The sequence below is a fragment of the Paramisgurnus dabryanus genome, chromosome 5 (assembly GCF_030506205.2).
Source record: "Paramisgurnus dabryanus chromosome 5, PD_genome_1.1, whole genome shotgun sequence".
Lineage (NCBI taxonomy): Eukaryota > Metazoa > Chordata > Actinopteri > Cypriniformes > Cobitidae > Paramisgurnus > Paramisgurnus dabryanus.
Window position 1 is genome coordinate 18,302,326 of NC_133341.1, and position 18,508 is coordinate 18,320,833.

Sequence of the window (18,508 nt, forward strand, 5' to 3'; positions counted from 1 at the left end):
GTTTGACTTGCTGCATTCACGCAAACCTTTGTTAATAGTGGTTGATAGTTTATTTTAATTCAGTATATTTTAAAATCATTGGTGTTATCTTCGTATAAGATTTTGTTTGGCTCTAAATGTTGTTTACAGGACTGAGGGCTCATAAAGGCTGTAAGCACATGCTGTTCTACAACACATTTTGTTACCGTGGGAAACGAAAGAGTGCCAAGATGTGACCACACTACAAAGGACACTCATGAAACAACACTGTTGCCAGTGCACCCATTTTCATTTACCAAGAATTTGCCATTACCCCGTCAGCTCTATTATTACAGACAGGATGGCATCGCACTGTGTGAGGGCAAATCTTTCACCTCCGTCCATGTTTCAGACTGGCACAGTTTTTGTTGATGTTCGGGATGAATGTTAAATAGAGTCGTAGTATAAATGATAGTGAGTGACGCATTTCTGTAGCTTCCCATAAGTTACCAAATCTAATTTACTGTTGCTGAATAGATACTTAAGGAGATATTTAAACTTGAAAAACCAAAGTGTTTCCTACTGAAGTTAGGTGTAAACATGCCTCGTCCTTTATTTCAACGTAATGGTTGCCGGGACCCTTTTGAGGAGAGGACGCAAATTAATCTTTTTGACCGAAGCACCGGGCTTCCCTGTTTCCTTGAACCCGATGAAGTTAGCTGGATAGAGTCGGCCAGGAAGCGATTGGGGGCATCCACCTGGCCTGAATGTTTGCGCTTGCCACTCTTCAGCACTTTGCGCATGGAGATTTTGCCTACACCATACATTGGATCCCAAGGACAGGTTTCTGGTGCCGTGTGTAAACAAGAAGGACAGCAAAGCTGGAAAATCTGTCTCAATGTTCATCCATACTCATCAGAGGAGATTAGCATCAAAACCAAGGAGGGATATTTGGAGATAACAGGTCAGGGGGCTGTATTTTTTAAGTTGAAAAGATTATTTTACAGAGGTTTCAAACTTAGGCTTTTCTATTTTTGTTTATTTTAAAAGGTAATTGTGAGGAGAGGCAGGAAAACAACAGATTGATCTCCAGAAGCTTTACAAGAAAATACAAGTAAGAACTCTAGGTTTTGTCCTAAGTTTTTTCAGTAAATTGATTGTCTCATTTTTCTTTTCATATTTAAATAGTCAATTTACTTCTTTGCAATGAGACAATACACTGTGAAAATGATATCAAGTCAACATAAATTTTTTAAGATAAAGTAATTATAAAAATATAAATTAAATACATTTTACTTGTTTTTCAGACTTGTTTTGCTTGTTACAACTTGTGTTTTTTCAATCAGTGTAGCAGAACATTGTGAACCTTTGCATTTTGTAATTACAACTACTCTTATAAATAAAAGGTATAAATGCTGTTGCTGGGGCGGTACCCTTCCAAAAAGTATACATTTGTATCTAAAGAGTGCATACCTCACAGGTGTATAACTACACCTAAATGGTGCATATTAGGATTTTTTGAGAGATACCCTCCCAGTGACCGCTTCTATATTTATTTTCTGGGACTATACAAAATGTTGGGATCTGTATTACATCATTACTCATGGCTGATTAAATTTTTCATGTGTAATTCATCAGGCTTCCACCTGACTTAGACCTAAAACAGATGAGCTCCATGCTGTCTCCAGATGGGATTCTCTCAATAGAGGCCCCATTAACTGGCTCTAAAGTTGCCCTTCTTGAAGAGACTGTCATCCCTGTTCACATGATGAAAAAATCTGCACAAGACTAACTTATGGATTATGAAAATGTATTCACCTGTCTTGTTTTATATGCGTTCTCTTAACACTATAACTAACATTGTAGATGTATTTCTAATGGCTTAACATGATAATATTATTATTAAGTCATTGTTCTGATGAGAGCTCTGCAGTTTTTGTAAGAAATGTTGAAACTTTGTCAAATCAATGGGTCTCATTCACTAAGCATGCGTACGCACAAATGTATGCGTCAGATGTGCTTACGGATGTTTTCACGAACAAAACGTGATTCAACAAAAGCTTTCGTATCAAAATGTCTTCTAAATGAAAACAATTCAAGAAAACCTATAAAACCACTATAATCAAATACTAACTATAATGTGTACGATAATGTTGATATATAAAATTTAAATGTGTATATTTTATAATATTTTCTGTATTACATATACAGATACATGATCTATTTTATTATTATATACATATTATTATGGCCTACTTATTTTTTCTACACATGAAGAAGATGCACGTAATGACACATCTTCACACTTTCCTTCCTCACGTTTTAAATCTCTATATGAAAACATCTGCATAATGCCTATGTAAAGGTCAAGTAAATGTAATGAGAAGTCTAAACGTCAATCACTTGATCTCCTGTCGACTATATTTTTGTTAAATAGCGACTTTATTCTCGTTAAATAACGACTTTATTCTTGAAATTATATTTATTCTGACTTTTTTCTCGTTAAATAATGACTTTATTCTCGCATTTTAATGACTTTAATGTCGAGATGGTTTTATTTTATTTTTAGCTTGGTCCTAATCCTCCTTCGTAGTTTTGTTTCTATGACAACCTGCTCTAAACTTTTCTGCGGAAAGCCCTTATATGGAGCTAGTTTGGGCGTGTTTTATGCAAATTACCATGTAGAACCAGGGGCGTCATGCACCAATTTTTTTTAAGGGGGCACAGTGTCAACAGCTCACAGAAATTTGTGCATATACAGACATCAAACGAAATATTATAGAGCTTTCAGTCTTTTCCATGGCACTTACATTTCTAACAATCTGAAAACCCCTGCTTTCATGCAAAAACCTCCAAAATAAAAGTGATGACTAACTTTCATATCAAATACTATTCAATCGGAATAATGACACATTTGCATCATATTCACATCTGAAACGGCATGTTTTATTTAAGTCTTAATGGCTTGTTTAATTGTGTAATTAATGCATTTTGCACAACAACTACATTATCATATAAAATTAATGTAATTTTAAATCCATAAAGTATATAAACAACGAAAATTACATAAGCTATAGCCACGTGATTGATTTTAATGTTCAATAATGATTTTAAAAAATATGTTTAGATAAAATTATTAGAGGAACGGATTTTTGCATTAAATTTTACCTCATGTGAGCATGTGAGATTCCGCGCCCGCGTGAACTTTGGCGAACTTTGGCGTTGTGCCAAGAAGATGAATCTCTGCTAATATAACGTTGAGACGGTCACATTTAAAACCATACATTTTCTACACAGAGAAGGTTAACTGCACATTACCGTACTGGGGTTTGGAAATGTTGTGTGCGTTTCTAACACGTTTTAATTCCTCAGATAGCCAAATGCAGCAGCAAGCCAGCAACAGCAGAGAGCTCGTGAGCGCGCCCAGACACTGATGACGTCTGCGGCTGCGCTCTGACTGCAGCGCCAGCTGCCGCCAGAATAAAAGTAATGTAACATGATCAAAACACGATCAAAACGGCGAAAATCTCCGAAAAGTGACAAGGATGCAGCACAGAATGTATAATATTGTGCATATTAACAGATTAAAAGTCAAATAACAGATTAATGGACGTTTATTTGATTTTGAGGTTGGATGCAAAATCCATTGGCTCAAAAAAACCAAGGGGGCAGGTGCCCCCTCAGTTTGAATGGGCATGACGCCTCTGTGTAGAACGCTCCAAATTCACTAACGTAAAACAAGAACAGGCGGAAAGTTTACGTGAGAAGTCCAAGTGTGCGTATTGTGGCATATCATAGGTATACATAAGAAAAACCTACGCAATTATTAGTTAATGAGACCCAATGTAACTTTGTAGGCTAAAGCAGTTCTCATGTTATTGCTTCCCTAAGATGAAGCGTCGAATTAATGTTAAAATGTAAATGTTATTACTTTGACTGCATGACCATTAAACAATAAAACAGTTGCGGTTTATATGTTTTATTGTTTAGTTTTTAAGCCCTATATTGTCTTAGGAATTTACCAAGATGGTAATTAATTAGGCAATAAAAATAAATACTTCAGATGGGAATCTACTAAAAAGAGTATTTTTTATTTATATAGAAAAGCCAAGTGAATTATCACGTAAGCAAAAACATATGATCGCCTTTTACATTTTCTCACGGGGTTACATGTGAAAAACTTTACAAAAATGTTCTCCTGAAAGGGTAAATTTGGTTTACTAATATAAAATAAAAATCAAACATAAATATACAAATATAACAATATACAAATTACAATATATATCATTATTTAAATTATGTATAAAAACGTAATCAAATGACACTTCAGGATACTTCCTCTTGATCAGTGTTTTATTCAAAATGGACAAAACAACAACATTAAAATAAGATAAATAAATAATTTTTTGTAATGAATATACATCTGTTTAGTCATGCCAAGCTCTGAAACATTATATTGGGTAGAAATTGAGTAAGTGCGGGTCTTCGAATGTTGTTTTGTGTAATAGTGAAGTGATAAAGGTTGAGACCCATTGGTCTCTAGGTGGTGCTGGTGCGCCTAGAAAAAGCAATGGTGTTGACAAGACTCTCTGTTCTTGCAACTTCGAAACCCATACAGCTTGTGTGTCAAGGTTCCTTCTTTGGTTTCATTCTTGGGATGATCATATAGTTGGAAGCAGCTTTCCACAACTATTTTTGAACCTGTTCCACATTTCGTATTTGCTTTCATCCTTGCTCATGTCAGATAGTCTCAGTTACACTATGGGTGGTAAAGAAGAGGTGCATAGGCTACTGTACTCTGCAAAAAAAATGATAAAGACATAATTAGTTAAGTTAAAGTAACATGAAAATATGTTTAACAATTTCAACTTGTTTTTATAAGTTTATAAGTTCAAACTTAATAGTAGGTTGAATTAACTTGCAAAACCAAGTTGTTTTAACTTCATGCTGCATTTTTTACAGTGTACAAATAATTGTTTTTCGTGCTATTGCATAATTTAGATGTAAATTCTGTTCTCAAAGATTAACTTGTCCTCTGTTACATAAACACAATGTATGCAGTGGGAATTATTATCCATACGTATGTGCTTATCTTCATAGATAAAAAACAAAAATGTTTTCTGGTCAAAGTTTAATTTTTTGCCAATTTATTTACTTGGGAAACTAAACAGCTTTTTGTTATTTATACCATGTATTTTAAGCTTCAGTTAGTTTTGTTGGTACTGTATTACATAATAAAACAACATCTGTTACAATGGAATTTATCATGGTATGCATTTCCAGTGACTGGTAATGACTTGACCAATGAATGAATAAAATGTATTATACAGAGCCAAGCCTATTAAAAATACTTTAATTACTGCTGTCAGTACACTTCACATTAAATGAAGGGCTGGAACTGGATACTAAAATTTATATCGTACCACTGTAACACTATGAACCGCCACTTGGCAAGATCATTTAACTTGCACAAGTACACACAAGCTGGACATGCCAAAAATATGTTGCAGGGTATCTCCAATTACGTTACAACTCAGAAGCTGTTCAGGAAGAAGTGGGCGTGTTGAAATAGTGAGAATACCTTCATGTAATGGGGGTCTGTATCCACACTCTGTGGTATGAGCAAATGAAATGAGTCATTAAGGATTTACAGCACAGTAATAGTCCAAAATATGTTGACTGTCAACATGTTCACTTGTCTTTAATCTTATGGTATTAATACAAGAAAGACAGAGTAACAGTGTTGCTTGAATGGAATACATCTTAGATATTGAGAATTCTGATTGGTGCATTTAATGCGGTTTCAGCATGTGTAAGTGTGGATAAAAATCAGACATTAATAGCTATTCAACAATATTGCAAGGTATTCCATTTAATAAATATTTGTCAAATTTATCAGAAATTGGCTTCCTTACATCTTGCTTTGGCTTTGAATTACAGTGAAACGACACAAATTTGGTATTGAGTAAAAGTAAGATCAAATGTGATAAGTCTTTTAATAATTCCCTTGTTAGATCTCTACGCTGTTTTTTTATTTATTTGTATATACATTACTGTAATAAATAATTGTTTGAATGTTGTATGTAAATTCAATTACGCATAGACAAATGTAATGCTATAAGACTACATAAATATATGATAAAAAACTTTTTGATTTGAATGTGTCTAGCCTCAGCTTACCTTTTACATTTTTACAGCTTTGACCAACTAAAGGCTATGCATGCTAAGAATGTTCTGAGCTTAGGGTCACATGCAATAAAATCAGACAAATGTTATGCTAGTGTTGATATCTGTTTCACATCGGATGAGGATGTAAAGAGAACAGAGAAATAAATACATGATCCAGTAGCAAACTTTATATTTAACATAAATAAGATACACAGTATGCACAGTTTACAAAATCTAAATTTGACACTACCAACTGCAACCACACGTCTTCACCAATCTTCAACTCTCTCTTAAACTTTCAATGTCCATTCCAAATTTACTAACACCTTACCACATATCTATGGCCTTATATAAGATCTAAGTTGACAATAATCACTCTTAAAAATAGTGTAAGTTTATAATTTTTTTCCCGTTCACATACTGTGTTCTATAAAATGTGCTTGTGTCAAAACATCGCAGTAAATGCATTTACCTTGTGTACCAGAAGAATATGCTAGTGATGAGGCTGCAAATTGATGACAAAGTCAAGTAGTTCTACAAATATCTCCTTGACATTTAAAGGTTAGATTAAATCAGAAAAACTAATCCCTATGTGATGAATCCAGTTTCAGATTCACTGATGTATCAAAATACATCAATTGACATGTTTAAAAATAGTGTTGAATGATTATCACAATGAATCTTTTAAACAGTAGTTAAACACTTTATCAATGACATTGAGATAGATGTATAAAACAAATGTGGAAAAAAGTAGTCTATACTGTTGCACTCCGTAAGCCTTTCTTTTGTCTAAGTCAAAGAAAACAAAGACGGTATATTTCCATCTGGCACAGTTAATTAGATTTTGTGTGTTTCCGTGTTAATCGCTCGGACTAATCCTGGAATGGAAGCACATCTGAATGATTGCCAGCACCAAGTGTTTCAAGTGATCGATCCTTGACTTACATGTAACCGTAAAAGACATTAGTTAGCCATTTTTAACTCCTGCTTGCTTTGCAGAACAAAGCGAATATATATGAGGCGTGGACAAGCACTGGAGCCAGTTGAGAAGACAGCCAAGTTCGTGAGAGATTTGGTGAGTTTCTTTAAACGTTAATGCTTGAATTAATGATGACGATTGATGTATGTATATTGTTTATGAACTAAGAATTACCAAACGTTTTACAGCTTTTAAATTTCAACATTACTATTATAACTTAAAATATTGTTAGTTCATGTTAGCTAATGCATTTATTCTGGTTAATGAACGATTTCTTATTGTAATATACATAAAGTAATATTTTATTTTCTTTTTGTAATTGTACAATTTTGTATATTACAGGGCTGCTGGAAAAACATCGTTACCTGTGGGAAGGTAGAAAGGTACATTTATTAGTGTTTACTGTTTGTGTTATTTTAAAATTAAACACCACAGATGTGCACTGCTGTAAGCTGTCTAAGTGCATAGTGTGTGGATTGCATACCTTTCATACTACACACACGTGTACCCGACAAAAAAAGTATGTTGTAAAATAAGGATAATTAATTTATATGATCCTCTCATCGGCACAGTAAACCGCCACCATGAGTACGGACGCTGAGATGGCCGTTTATGGCAAGGCTGCCATTTACCTCCGTAAGCCTGAGAAGGAGAGAATTGAAGCTCAGAACAAACCCTTTGATGCTAAGACTGCCTGCTATGTGGTTGATGACAAGGAGCTGTACGTCAAAGGAACAATCAAGAGTAAAGATGGTGCCAAAGTCACTGTTATTACCCTTGACACTAAGGAGGTAAAGTTTCCACATTTTCTGGAAAACCTAGAATCACATTCCGCTACCCACTATCTAATGTCCGCTCAATCACTTTTATAGGAGAGAGTTGTTAAGGAGGATGATGTCCACCCAATGAATCCTCCCAAGTTTGACAAGATTGAGGACATGGCCATGATGACCCATCTCAATGAACCCTCTGTGCTTTATAACCTCAAAGAGCGTTATGCAGCATGGATGATCTATGTAAGTTAAGCAGAAGTGAAGCAGCATTCAAGTTCATTATGGCTGTGAGGCTGCAATCTGATCATTTCTGTGTTGCTTTCAGACCTACTCTGGACTTTTCTGTGCCACTGTGAACCCCTACAAGTGGCTCCCAGTGTACGATGCAGAAGTGGTGGCGGCTTACAGAGGCAAAAAGCGTATGGAGGCCCCACCCCACATCTTCTCTGTCTCTGACAATGCCTATCAGTTCATGCTTACTGGTAAGATCAAAATCTTAAAATCACAAGATTTTTTTTTTAACAAAGCAATTACTTTAACAAAATTACCATTCAATTTACAGACAGAGAGAACCAGTCTGTCCTGATCACGTATGTATCTACTTTTATTAAAAGATGTTGAAAACAGTAATATATTCTTCTCATAGAACTTCTAAAGGTCTTATTATTATGTATCTCATCTCTCATAAACCAGTGGAGAATCTGGTGCTGGAAAGACTGTGAACACCAAACGTGTCATTCAGTACTTTGCTACAGTTGCAGTGCAGGGTGACAAGAAGAAAGATTCCAGCAAAATGCAGGTACTGTATATAATACTATAAACTGTACCTCATCAAAGAAACTTAAAACTACTACCTTTTTTTTTACATTTAATTTGTCTAATGCAAAATATTATCAAAGTGTTAATAACTATAATAACCTTTATCCACACAGGGATCTCTTGAGGACCAGATCATTGCTGCCAACCCTTTGCTTGAAGCTTATGGTAATGCCAAGACTGTGAGAAATGACAACTCCTCTCGTTTCGTAAGTTTTTATTTACATGAGTGACACCTGTTTGAATTTTATGAAGCTCAGTGTGATTGAACAACACTGACTCAAATGTCACTATGTTTTTTGAACAGGGTAAATTCATCAGAATTCACTTTGGCACAAGTGGGAAACTTGCTAGTGCTGATATTGAGACATGTAGGTGGACTAAATCACACATCTTGCACACTTGTCTTTGTCTGTAACTCTTAAGACGTTTGTGATTTACTGTAAATACATCCTCTGAACAGATCTGCTGGAGAAGTCTAGAGTGACATTCCAGCTTTCAGATGAGAGAGGCTACCACATCTTCTATCAGATGATGACCAACCATAAGCCTGAGCTGATTGGTAGGTGCAATTATTTCATTTAAAGCTTTAAAATGCCAGTGAATGTTTTAAACTACTCTTTCATTAATGCAATCTGGTATGTTACAGAAATGACGCTCATCACCACCAACCCCTACGACTTCCCCATGTGCAGTATGGGTCAGATCACAGTGGCAAGCATTGATGATAAAGAGGAGTTGGTTGCTACTGATGTGAGTCATTCTATTTTATTAATGGCACTGGTATTACATAAATATGGCAGTTCCTAAAGGTCATCCCTCTCTATAATTTTCAGACTGCTATTGACATTTTGGGCTTCAGTAATGAGGAAAAAATGAGCATCTATAAGTTCACTGGAGCAGTGCTGCATCATGGTAACATGAAGTTCAAGCAGAAGCAGCGTGAGGAGCAGGCTGAGCCTGATGGCACAGAGGGTGAGACTAAGTAGCTTTAGGGTATGTCACGAATAGTATTTTCAAAAATACTTTGATAGAAACTACTTTTTTAACATGTTGAAAAAAACCTTGATTTAGAGTAAGAGATCCATGTTTCTATTTGCATGTAGAAGAAAAGGTTTCACTGCATGATGTCGAAATGAATTTCTTCAACTTGAACATTTTCAGACGCTGACAAAGTTGCGTACCTTTTGGGCTTGAACTCTGCTGATATGCTCAAAGCTTTGTGCTACCCAAGAGTGAAGGTCGGAAATGAGTTTGTAACCAAAGGTCAGACTGTGCCACAGGTATGTAGGCCTTAAAATATGTCCAATTAATTATTTGCCTCAATATAATGTGCAGTATATATGTGTGCAGTACATGTGAAACACTCTGCGTATGATTGCAGTATTATAACCCAAGTACAGAAAGTTTTAATAAAATGTAAACTTGTGATCTTTTGCCAGGTGTACAACTCTGTTAGTGCCTTGGCCAAATCTATCTATGAGAGGATGTTCTTGTGGATGGTCGTACGTATCAACCAGATGTTGGACACAAAACAAGCCAGACAGTTCTTCATTGGTGTGCTGGATATTGCTGGCTTTGAGATCTTTGATGTAGGAATGGTTTATTTTTCTCTCTTCTCAAAGATGAATTGTTTATAATCAGTTTTGAGTAAATGTTAATTTTTTCTCCAGTTCAACAGCATGGAGCAGTTGTGCATCAACTTCACCAATGAGAAACTGCAACAGTTCTTCAACCATCACATGTTTGTGCTGGAACAAGAGGAGTACAAGAAGGAGGGCATTGTTTGGGAGTTCATTGACTTCGGCATGGACTTGGCTGCCTGCATTGAGCTCATTGAGAAGGTTCCTACTGGTTTTTATATCTTTTTATTTCTCTCTTTTTCCAAACTCATAAACTGTGATAGTAATACCTATCATTCATTGTTAAATAGCCCATGGGTATCTTCTCCATCCTTGAAGAGGAGTGCATGTTCCCTAAGGCTTCAGACACCACCTTCAAGAACAAGCTGTATGATCAGCACCTTGGCAAGTGCAATGCTTTCCAGAAACCAAAGCCTGCCAAAGGCAAGGCTGAGGCCCACTTCTCCCTGGTTCACTATGCTGGCACTGTGGACTACAACATTTCTGGCTGGTTGGACAAGAACAAGGATCCACTGAATGAGTCCGTTTTGCAGCTGTACCAGAAATCTTCTGTCAAACTCCTGGCTACTCTCTACCCACCTGTTGTTGAGGGTAATTTAAACATGTTGTGTTAATAGAGATTTGTTTGTCAATGAAAGAAAACTCTTATTCATAATTTGATTCATTACATTTAATGTCTTTCTCTTTATATATTTAAAAAGAAACTGGTGGTGCCAAGAAGGGAGGTAAGAAGAAGGGTGGTTCCATGCAGACCGTGTCTTCTCAGTTCAGGGTACGTCATTATCTGAGATAATGAAAGTGAATAATGCAACAATTCTACAGCAATGAAAAAAACTCAGACTGAATCAGCAGACTAAAAGTGATATATAATTTTACAGGAGAATTTGGGCAAGCTCATGACCAACTTGAGGAGCACCCATCCTCACTTTGTGCGTTGCCTGATTCCCAATGAGTCCAAGACTCCAGGTGAAGACAAAAAGCACATGAAGATATTAGGACAGTTAAAAAAAAACATACAATGATGGCAAATATCTCAACTCTTGACTTTTACCATTTTACAGGTCTTATGGAGAACCACCTGGTCATCCACCAGCTGAGGTGTAACGGTGTACTGGAAGGTATCAGAATCTGCAGAAAGGGCTTCCCAAGCAGAATCCTCTATGGTGACTTCAAACAGAGGTAAATGGGATTGCATAAATATACTGAGTTGTGTAAATTTATTCAGAGATCTGACGCAATTTCATACTTGTGTCACAGATACAAGGTGCTGAATGCCAGTGTTATCCCTGAGGGACAGTTTATGGACAACAAGAAGGCCTCTGAGAAACTCCTGGGATCCATCGATGTTGACCATGACCAGTATAGATTTGGACACACAAAGGTTCATATTTTGGTTGACAAGGATTCACAGATTCAGAAATCATGATGTTTAGTTTGAATACATGCAATAGAAATTAATATTTGTATTATTGTGCATGAATGCAGGTGTTTTTCAAAGCTGGTCTTCTGGGTACTCTTGAAGAGATGCGTGATGAGAAACTGGCTGCTTTGGTCACAATGACTCAGGCTGCATGCCGTGGTTTCCTCATGAGGAGAGAGTTTGTGAAGATGATGGAGAGGAGGTATTAATATTATATGTCTTACATATACTTCTGCTATTCCTGTGGCAAATATGCATGATCTTTAAATTGGATGATACTAACACAGACCACAGGTATATTGAGGATTTTTGTGTTGATTGCAATTGCTAATGACCTTGTCCATCATTATGTTTCATATTATTTGATCAGGGAGTCCATTTACACCATTCAATACAACATTCGCTCCTTCATGAATGTCAAACACTGGCCATGGATGAAGGTTTACTACAAGATTAAGCCTCTGCTGAAGAGTGCTGAGACTGAGAAGGAGCTTTCAAACATGAAAGAGGACTATGCAAAATGCAAAGAAGATCTTGCCAAGGCTGAGGCCAAAAAGAAGGAGCTTGAAGAGAAGATGGTTGCCCTGCTGCAAGAGAAAAATGATCTGCAGCTGCAAGTGGCCTCTGTGAGTATTATTTACTGTTTATTCAGTAAATGCAGACTTTATATTCTGGTTCTAATTGTGTCTTTTTCAAATGATATAAATTATTTTAGGAATCTGAGAATCTCTCAGATGCTGAGGAGAGATGTGAAGGTCTGATCAAGAGCAAAATCCAACTCGAAGCTAAACTCAAAGAGGCAACTGAGAGACTGGAGGATGAGGAAGAAATCAATGCTGAACTCACAGCCAAGAAGAGGAAACTGGAGGATGAGTGTTCTGAGCTGAAGAAAGACATTGATGACCTGGAGCTCACCTTGGCTAAAGTGGAAAAAGAGAAACATGCCACTGAGAATAAGGTTTGAGCAATAATTTAACATTAGATTTAATTAATTTTGTTATATCATGTTAACAAAATTTAATTCTGAGCTCATTTATTAAAAATTACACAGGTGAAGAACCTGACTGAGGAAATGGCAACTCAGGATGAGAGCATTGCCAAGCTCACAAAGGAGAAGAAAGCCCTCCAAGAGGCACATCAGCAAACTCTGGATGACCTCCAGGCAGAAGAAGACAAAGTCAACACTCTGACCAAAGCCAAGACAAAGCTTGAGCAACAAGTTGATGATGTGAGTTAGTTGACTTTTTTTTTTTTAACTAAATTGTATTCATCCATCTAACTTGAAAACACTGTCAATGTTGTTTTCCAACAGCTTGAGGGTTCCCTGGAACAAGAGAAGAAACTCCGTATGGACCTTGAGAGAGCCAAGAGAAAGCTTGAAGGAGACCTGAAATTGGCCCAGGAGTCCATCATGGACCTGGAGAATGACAAGCAGCAATCTGATGAGAAGCTGAAGAAGTAATTGAAAATACATGATTTTATTTAAACTGTCTAGTTGTAATGTGACTTTTCATACATGGTTTTTCTTCCTTTTAACAGGAAAGACTTTGAAACTAGCCAGCTGCTCAGCAAGATCGAAGATGAACAATCTCTTGGTGCTCAACTTCAGAAGAAGATCAAGGAGCTTCAGGTATTTTGTGGGACATTTTTAATCATTGTTTAAAATAGTTAATTTTAGATTGTTAAAGTGTGCTTGATTACCTGCCATTGTAGGCTCGCATTGAGGAACTGGAGGAAGAGATTGAGGCTGAGCGTGCTGCTCGTGCAAAGGTTGAGAAGCAGAGAGCTGATCTTTCCAGAGAACTTGAGGAGATCAGTGAGAGGCTTGAGGAGGCTGGAGGAGCAACTGCTGCTCAGATTGAGATGAACAAGAAGCGTGAAGCTGAATTCCAGAAGCTGCGTCGTGATCTTGAAGAATCCACCCTTCAGCATGAAGCTACCGCTGCTGCCCTCCGCAAGAAACAAGCAGACAGTGTGGCCGAGCTGGGAGAGCAAATCGACAACCTCCAGCGTGTCAAGCAGAAGCTTGAGAAAGAGAAGAGTGAATACAAAATGGAGATTGATGATCTTTCTAGCAACATGGAAGCTGTTGCCAAAGCAAAGGTTGAAAATTTTATTTCTAGAAGAATTTTTGCAAATAACGTGAATATAAGTAATATTATTGAAGATGATTTTGTTGTTTTCAGGCAAATCTTGAGAAGATGTGCCGCACCCTGGAGGACCAACTGAGTGAAATTAAGTCCAAGAATGATGAGAACCTTCGCCAGCTAAATGACCTCAGTACTCAAAGAGCAAGACTTCAAACCGAAAATGGTAACAAACTACAATCATAAACAATAACAGAATGTTGACAGTAATTTAAAATGTAGAGATTAGACTAATTGAACAAAACATGCTACAGACATACACCAAAGACCTTATTTTAAAAAAGTAGATACTTTGAATCTAATACATTGAATCTAAATCTCACAAGGTGAGTTTGGCCGTCAGCTGGAGGAGAAGGAGGCTCTTGTTTCTCAGCTCACCAGAGGCAAACAAGCTTTCACTCAGCAAATTGAGGAGCTTAAGAGGCAGATTGAAGAGGAGGTTAAGGTAAAACAAAACAATCATTGGGATTGCACACTTGCCAGTTATTGCAGGGCAAAGGTTATAGCATCTGATTTCATCTTCTAGGCTAAGAACGCTCTGGCCCATGCAGTGCAGTCAGCTCGCCATGACTGTGACCTCCTCCGTGAGCAGTTTGAGGAAGAGCAGGAGGCAAAGGCTGAGCTCCAGAGGGGAATGTCTAAAGCCAACAGTGAGGTTGCTCAATGGAGAACCAAATATGAAACTGATGCCATCCAGCGCACAGAGGAACTTGAAGAAGCCAAGTATGAATATGAAGAAAACCTAATAAAATATCTGTTAATAATATTGCTTGCTTGTTCTGACTGTTATTTATGAAATGCATAACAGGAAGAAGCTGACTCAGCGTCTGCAAGAGGCAGAGGAACAGATTGAGGCAGTGAACTCCAAATGTGCCTCTCTAGAGAAGACCAAGCAGAGACTCCAGGGTGAGGTGGAGGACCTCATGATTGATGTAGAGAGAGCCAATGGTTTGGCTGCCAACCTTGACAAGAAACAGAGGAACTTTGACAAGGTAAGCAATTCTGAGTTGTTGTTTAACACTTGAATAAAAACTCAATTCAGCATTCTACAATTAATAACATTTCCTTGACCATAAAATGTTTACCCCCAAGATTCTGGCAGAATGGAAGCAGAAATATGAAGAAGGTCAGGCAGAGCTAGAGGGTGCACAGAAAGAAGCTCGCTCACTCAGCACTGAACTGTTCAAGATGAAGAACTCTTATGAGGAGACTCTGGATCATCTGGAGACACTCAAGAGAGAAAACAAAAATCTCCAGCGTAAGAAAGAAATTGTTGAATGAATATAGTCATCTAAATTTATTAATGGAACCTGAATATCAACCTGAATAAATTACAATGTACAAATATGAAATCTGCATTGGTAAACCACAGTTTTTGTACTGTACATTATATAATAATAACATTTTCTTTCTTACCTGTAGAGGAGATCTCAGATCTGACAGAGCAGTTGGGTGAGACTGGTAAGAGCATCCATGAGCTGGAAAAGGCCAAGAAAGCAGTAGAGACTGAAAAGGCTGAGATTCAAACCGCTCTGGAGGAGGCTGAAGTGAGTATCTGGAGATTAGACTAATTCACTTTCTTATCAGAACATTATTAATCAACAACACTGTAATTCTAAAATATTCTGTTATAAAATTTTTAACAGGGCACCCTGGAGCATGAAGAGTCCAAGATTCTTCGTGTCCAGCTTGAGCTTAACCAGGTGAAGGGTGAGGTTGACAGGAAGCTTGCAGAGAAGGATGAGGAGACAGAGCAGATCAAGAGAAACAGCCAGAGAGTCATTGAATCCATGCAGAGCACACTTGACTCTGAGGTCAGGAGCAGAAACGATGCTCTGAGGATCAAGAAGAAGATGGAGGGAGACCTTAATGAGATGGAGATTCAGCTTAGCCATGCCAATCGCCAGGCTGCTGAGGCCCAGAAACAACTCAGGAATGTTCAGGGACAACTCAAGGTATGTGACTTCTCTTTAACTACATTTGAAGAGTGGAATCCTTTAAAGTATTGATATATACATTGGATAATATTGTAGGTAAGTTTAAGCACAAGGGCTTATAGTAAACTGTTGTTATCTTCAGGATGCCCAACTGCATCTTGATGAGGCCGTGAGAGGACAGGAAGACATGAAAGAGCAGGTGGCCATGGTGGAGCGCAGAAACACTCTGATGCAGTCAGAGATTGAGGAGCTGAGAGCAGCTCTGGAGCAGACAGAGAGAGGTCGCAAAGTGGCTGAACAAGAGCTGGTGGATGCCAGTGAGCGTGTTGGACTGCTGCACTCTCAGGTAATCTTTAAGCACATTTCTTCCCAATACAGTAGGAAACCATGCTACAGATTTGATATGTTTGTTTCATCTAACCCTCATTTATTTTAGAACACAAGCCTCCTGAACACCAAGAAGAAACTTGAGGCTGACCTTGTTCAGATCCAGGGTGAAGTCGATGACACTGTGCAGGAAGCAAGAAATGCAGAGGAGAAGGCCAAGAAGGCCATCACTGACGTGAGCAATAGCATCTCCTAAATGTTTTACAAACACTATTTCTTTGCATACTTTCATACATTTAATTTAATGTGTATCTGTACTTATCTAAAAGGCTGCAATGATGGCAGAAGAGCTCAAAAAGGAGCAGGACACCAGTGCTCACCTGGAGAGGATGAAGAAGAATCTGGAGGTCACTGTTAAGGATCTGCAGCACCGTCTGGATGAGGCTGAGAATCTGGCCATGAAGGGAGGAAAGAAACAACTCCAGAAACTGGAGTCCAGAGTAAGCTTTCCTTTACTTTTCAATATTGTAGTCATGATATAAACATTTTGAATTAAATGCATTCTGTAATAATGTTAATATAATTGTGTTCAAAGTAAATTAATCTAATAATATCTCTTATTTAGGTCCGTGAGCTTGAAGCTGAGGTTGAGGCAGAACAGAGACGTGGAGTTGATGCTGTTAAAGGTGTCCGCAAATACGAGAGGAGAGTGAAGGAGCTCACCTACCAGGTAAAGAATTTGGAAAAACAATAATTTTAAATAATGTGGCTATATTTTAGTCTAACGTGTTCGTGTTTCCTGCAGACTGAGGAGGATAAGAAGAACCTCAACAGACTGCAGGATCTGGTTGACAAGCTTCAGCTGAAGGTCAAGGCTTACAAGAGACAGGCTGAAGAAGCTGTGAGTATCTGATTTGCAAATTATAAAGACCTCATGAATATTTCAGATAATTTCTACCCTATATAATTGTTCTTGATTTTGCAGGAGGAACAAGCTAACACTCACCTGTCCAAATTGAGGAAGGTGCAGCATGAGCTGGAGGAGGCAGAGGAACGTGCTGATATTGCCGAGTCTCAAGTTAACAAACTAAGAGCCAAGAGCCGCGATGCTGGAAAGGTATTATTACCATAAATGCGTGTTTTTTCAAGCTGCTTTATACCTTGATAAAATGTTCTATTGTCTATATTATTTTATTAACCAATATACTTGTTTATCATTTTTTTAAGGGTAAAGAGGCAGCTGAGTGACAAACACCACCCACAATTTACTCTACATCTCTGAAACTCTGAGAAATAATGCTAAATAAAGTTTAAAATGTAGCAGTGTCTTGTGTGTTTTTTTACTCAATAATTGTTAAATGTTATCTATTTGTGTTACACCAGTCCCTCCAGAAAAACGCAAATATGCGATCGCATGATTTAACGCATAATCAGTAAAAGTCTGCATATTTATGCAGGGGACACATTTTTCAAATACCCCGCACTTTCGCAGCATACATTTCAGATTTCCGTGCGCAGAATATGCGGGGCTTCCATGATTTCATAATCCCCGCATTTTTGTTGCAAAAATCACACGTCTTAGTAAAAAGTTGAAAAATATTGCATTTACCTTACACAAACGCAGCCATGTCCCCTGTTGCCATGGGAACGTTATAAAGTGACGTGATTATGTGACGTGAACAGCATTGTAAAGCTGCAAAAGATTCAAACAGTTTTTGCAAGTTCCCACCATTTTTTCAAGTTCCCGCAATTTCATCCCATAAAAGTGCATAAATATCTCACATATTCCATCGCATTTTTTTAAGAAAGATCAAGGATTTTTGCCCTCAACAATCACAAAAAAAACCTTTTTCTGGAAGGACTGGTGTTACAATATTTGTGATATGTAATATGTTAGTATGGCTCAGTATAAACTAAAATAACATTAGAAGAGATATGTATAACTTAAAGGAGTGCCCCTGAGCGGAGCCCTAGGCATGGGCAAGGGTTTTGCAGTGGCCATCAAATGTCTGTCTTGTCCATCAGAATTTAGACAAAGATGTTATTTGTATTTTTTTTATGCATTGGTTCAAAGTAATCTGAGGTTGGGCTGTGTTAAGAGGAATGGCTATTTCATGACTTCAATCTGTGGTGGAGAAGGAGATTCTGATAGACATGACAAAAGTACATCAAACAGCAGAATAACAGAATAGACTGTTAGTATCTACGGCAGCAGTGACCATCATGTTTTATTTTACAAATTCCATCTTCCACAGCTCCCACTTCAGAAATAAATCTTCCACCTCAGTCCTCCAAAAGCACACTGTACCCCGAGATAAATGCACTGCCCCTGCTAATTTG

The 18,508-nt window shown here is 37.5% G+C and overlaps 2 protein-coding genes across 2 annotated transcripts; both read left to right on the forward strand.

Moving 5' to 3' along the window:
- The first annotated feature begins 304 nt into the window (after positions 1-304).
- hspb15 (heat shock protein, alpha-crystallin-related, b15) lies at positions 305-5,289 on the forward strand. The gene is made up of 3 exons (XM_065271470.2): positions 305-922; positions 1,009-1,072; positions 1,597-5,289. The coding sequence occupies exons 1-3, from the start codon at positions 559-561 to the stop codon at positions 1,748-1,750; spliced, it is 582 nt and encodes a 193-aa protein (XP_065127542.1). The 5' UTR covers positions 305-558; the 3' UTR covers positions 1,751-5,289.
- A 1,771-nt stretch (positions 5,290-7,060) lies between these two features.
- Positions 7,061-17,468, forward strand: LOC135748554 (myosin heavy chain, fast skeletal muscle-like). The gene is made up of 40 exons (XM_065266767.1): positions 7,061-7,488; positions 7,678-7,896; positions 7,978-8,121; positions 8,204-8,360; positions 8,441-8,468; positions 8,572-8,677; positions 8,811-8,903; positions 9,002-9,065; positions 9,158-9,256; positions 9,344-9,447; positions 9,531-9,669; positions 9,859-9,977; positions 10,137-10,286; positions 10,368-10,538; positions 10,628-10,928; positions 11,039-11,109; positions 11,216-11,303; positions 11,399-11,516; positions 11,595-11,718; positions 11,823-11,959; positions 12,128-12,383; positions 12,473-12,715; positions 12,809-12,985; positions 13,070-13,215; positions 13,297-13,387; positions 13,471-13,860; positions 13,944-14,070; positions 14,231-14,349; positions 14,431-14,627; positions 14,713-14,896; positions 14,997-15,162; positions 15,327-15,451; positions 15,551-15,859; positions 15,984-16,187; positions 16,278-16,403; positions 16,498-16,668; positions 16,794-16,898; positions 16,974-17,069; positions 17,154-17,285; positions 17,396-17,468. Exons 2-40 carry the CDS (start codon positions 7,690-7,692, stop codon positions 17,414-17,416), a joined length of 5,805 nt encoding a protein of 1,934 aa, XP_065122839.1. The 5' UTR covers positions 7,061-7,488; positions 7,678-7,689; the 3' UTR covers positions 17,417-17,468.
- The last annotated feature ends 1,040 nt before the right edge of the window (positions 17,469-18,508 follow it).

Bases quoted from the DNA above. Each gene is read 5' to 3' on its own strand.
- hspb15 (XM_065271470.2), top strand. From the start codon at position 559: ATGCCTCGTCCTTTATTTCAACGTAATGGTTGCCGGGACCCTTTTGAG. The intron at 923-1,008 runs GTCAGGGGGCTG...TTATTTTAAAAG, and splicing joins GGGATATTTGGAGATAACAG to GTAATTGTGAGGAGAGGCAG. The intron at 1,073-1,596 runs GTAAGAACTCTA...GTAATTCATCAG, and splicing joins AGCTTTACAAGAAAATACAA to GCTTCCACCTGACTTAGACC.
- LOC135748554 (XM_065266767.1), top strand. From the start codon at position 7,690: ATGAGTACGGACGCTGAGATGGCCGTTTATGGCAAGGCTGCCATTTAC. The intron at 8,904-9,001 runs GTAAGTTTTTAT...TTTTTTGAACAG, and splicing joins ATGACAACTCCTCTCGTTTC to GGTAAATTCATCAGAATTCA. The intron at 12,716-12,808 runs GTTTGAGCAATA...AAAATTACACAG, and splicing joins AACATGCCACTGAGAATAAG to GTGAAGAACCTGACTGAGGA.